This window comes from Haliaeetus leucocephalus, unplaced genomic scaffold (genome assembly GCF_000737465.1).
Source record: "Haliaeetus leucocephalus isolate CR32 unplaced genomic scaffold, Haliaeetus_leucocephalus-4.0 Scaffold1017, whole genome shotgun sequence".
NCBI lineage: Eukaryota > Metazoa > Chordata > Aves > Accipitriformes > Accipitridae > Haliaeetus > Haliaeetus leucocephalus.
Window position 1 is genome coordinate 1 of NW_010973453.1, and position 1,868 is coordinate 1,868.

Here is a 1,868-nt window from a genome sequence, read left to right on the forward strand (position 1 = left end):
AGTGAAGTCAGAACCGCTGTTTGTGTAGGCCCTGAATCTTGCCATTTGTCACGTTTGCAGGGGAAGCGAAGTGCCTTCAATGTGAGCTGGAAGCAGAGAGATCTCTCATGAAGCAGGAACGGGAAAACATGGCGCAACAGCTCTTGCGGGCAGAAGAGCAGTATAACGATACCCTCAAACTTCGGGAAACGGATCACGAAGTGGAAATAAACAAGCTCCTGCAAGAGCTGGTAGGAAACAATATGCTTCTGAAGTCTTGAGGCAAGCTTTGTGGGCTGGCTTTAGAAGAATAATAGCCTGAGCGTGTGAAATGGCAGCAAGCGTCTGTCATAGGCCACGCGTTGCTAGGCCAGGCAGCAGAGCCAAGAGCTCGCACTTGAAAGCACGTGAAGACCTACAGGACTATGCCGGGACAGTAAATGCAAGCCACGGATTCCGTGTGGGCCTAAGACGAGTTGAGCAGAAGGTTGGGTGGTCCCCACCCAAGGCATGGCAGTAAAGGGGTAGGATCTTACCAGACTCCTGTCTACCATGAAGTAGACTCCTAACTTTCCTGCCAACTGCAGTCGTGGGAACTTTGTTCCTTTCTTTCTGTCCTTTCACGGTTGACAGAGGTGTTATCTTTGGGCTCAAAGCATACAGAACAGATGGAACAGCCCCTCGTTCCTGGGCTTGAACTTGAGTTCGTGGCCCGTCTTGTGACTAGGGCATCGGGGTGCTGGCCTCTTTCTCACCCTGCAGTCCATCTGCATCTTCTCCTTGATGAGAATGGAGTTGAGCTTTGAAAATAGAGACTCTGAGACTAGAGGGAAATCCCGTAGGCGAGAGGTGCTAGGAAACAGGCAGCCGCCAGAGAGGGGAAGGTAACATCTCCTCTTCTTCCGCCAGCTTGACCCTCCTTTTAAGTTCCTTGATAGGACATGATTTATGGAGGGCACAAAGCCACTACTGTGCGCTGTCGAGGTGGGGGTTTGTGGGAGGGATGAAGCTTCCCATTTTTTTGAGAAGCTTGGCTGGGACTCCCTCCTGAAGTCTTTTTCTCCCCTCATCAGGCAAGCGAGCGGGAAGGGCACCATTCAGAGCTACAGGAGATGCTGGAGCAGTGGGAAAAGGAGAAGGCAGAGACAGAAAGGGAGCACGAGAAGAAGCTGTTTGATATGAAGCAGAAAGTTGCTGCCATGCAAGCTCAACAAGAGGAGGAACGGACGAGAGTGGAAAGTGCCAAGCAAGAGGTAGAGACCGTGAAAGGAGAATTTGTGTGGTTTTTTTTACTCTTCTGGGCTCCTTATTGGCAGTGCTTCTCTGGACACTGTCCGTCTGGGTGGAAGCGTCTCTTCGATACCCCTTTGTAAAGAGGAGCGATGCCTTGGCAGCCATGAGACCTTTGTGCCGTGAGGGACAGGGCCTGGAATGCGAGAGGCTACCACAGTGTAGGTTTGAGAAAGGCAGGAAGCGCGTTGCAGCCTGAAGAGAACATGAACACCGTAACTGTGTCTGTGATCTGACCGCTACTCCTTCAAGAGGGCACAGTGGGGTTCTAGAGGATGGTACCATGAAAACTCTACACGGTAGAGGTCCAAAAAAAACCCCAACGCCCAACCCCAACAACGGGAACTCCCATGTTGGGGTTGTTCTGTCTTCCCTTCCTCCCTCCCTATCAGAGAGAACATCATCGTGCCACTGCCTAAATCATGGTTAGTCTGGACTTTAAATCCTGGCTGCAGTTCTGGCAGCTCCTCCCCAAAAGAACACGCTTGAGCTGGAAGAGGTTCGGAGAAGGGCAAAAAGGAAGACGGGACTGGCCGAGTAAGCTGGGAAAGACGCAACCGAAAGGGTGGCGCAGGAAAGGTCTTACAACATCCCGAGAG

General features: G+C 51.8%; 1 protein-coding gene across 1 annotated transcript; it reads left to right on the forward strand.

Moving 5' to 3' along the window:
- Nucleotides 1–6: 6 nt before the first annotated feature.
- LOC104842579 (centrosome-associated protein CEP250-like) lies at nt 7–1,232 on the forward strand (the record flags this gene model as incomplete). The annotated part of the gene is made up of 2 exons (XM_010585008.1): nt 7–230; nt 1,053–1,232. Coding segments are annotated over exons 1-2 (303 nt in total), but the record flags the coding sequence as incomplete, so codon positions are not given.
- Between the last annotated feature and the right edge of the window lie 636 nt (nt 1,233–1,868).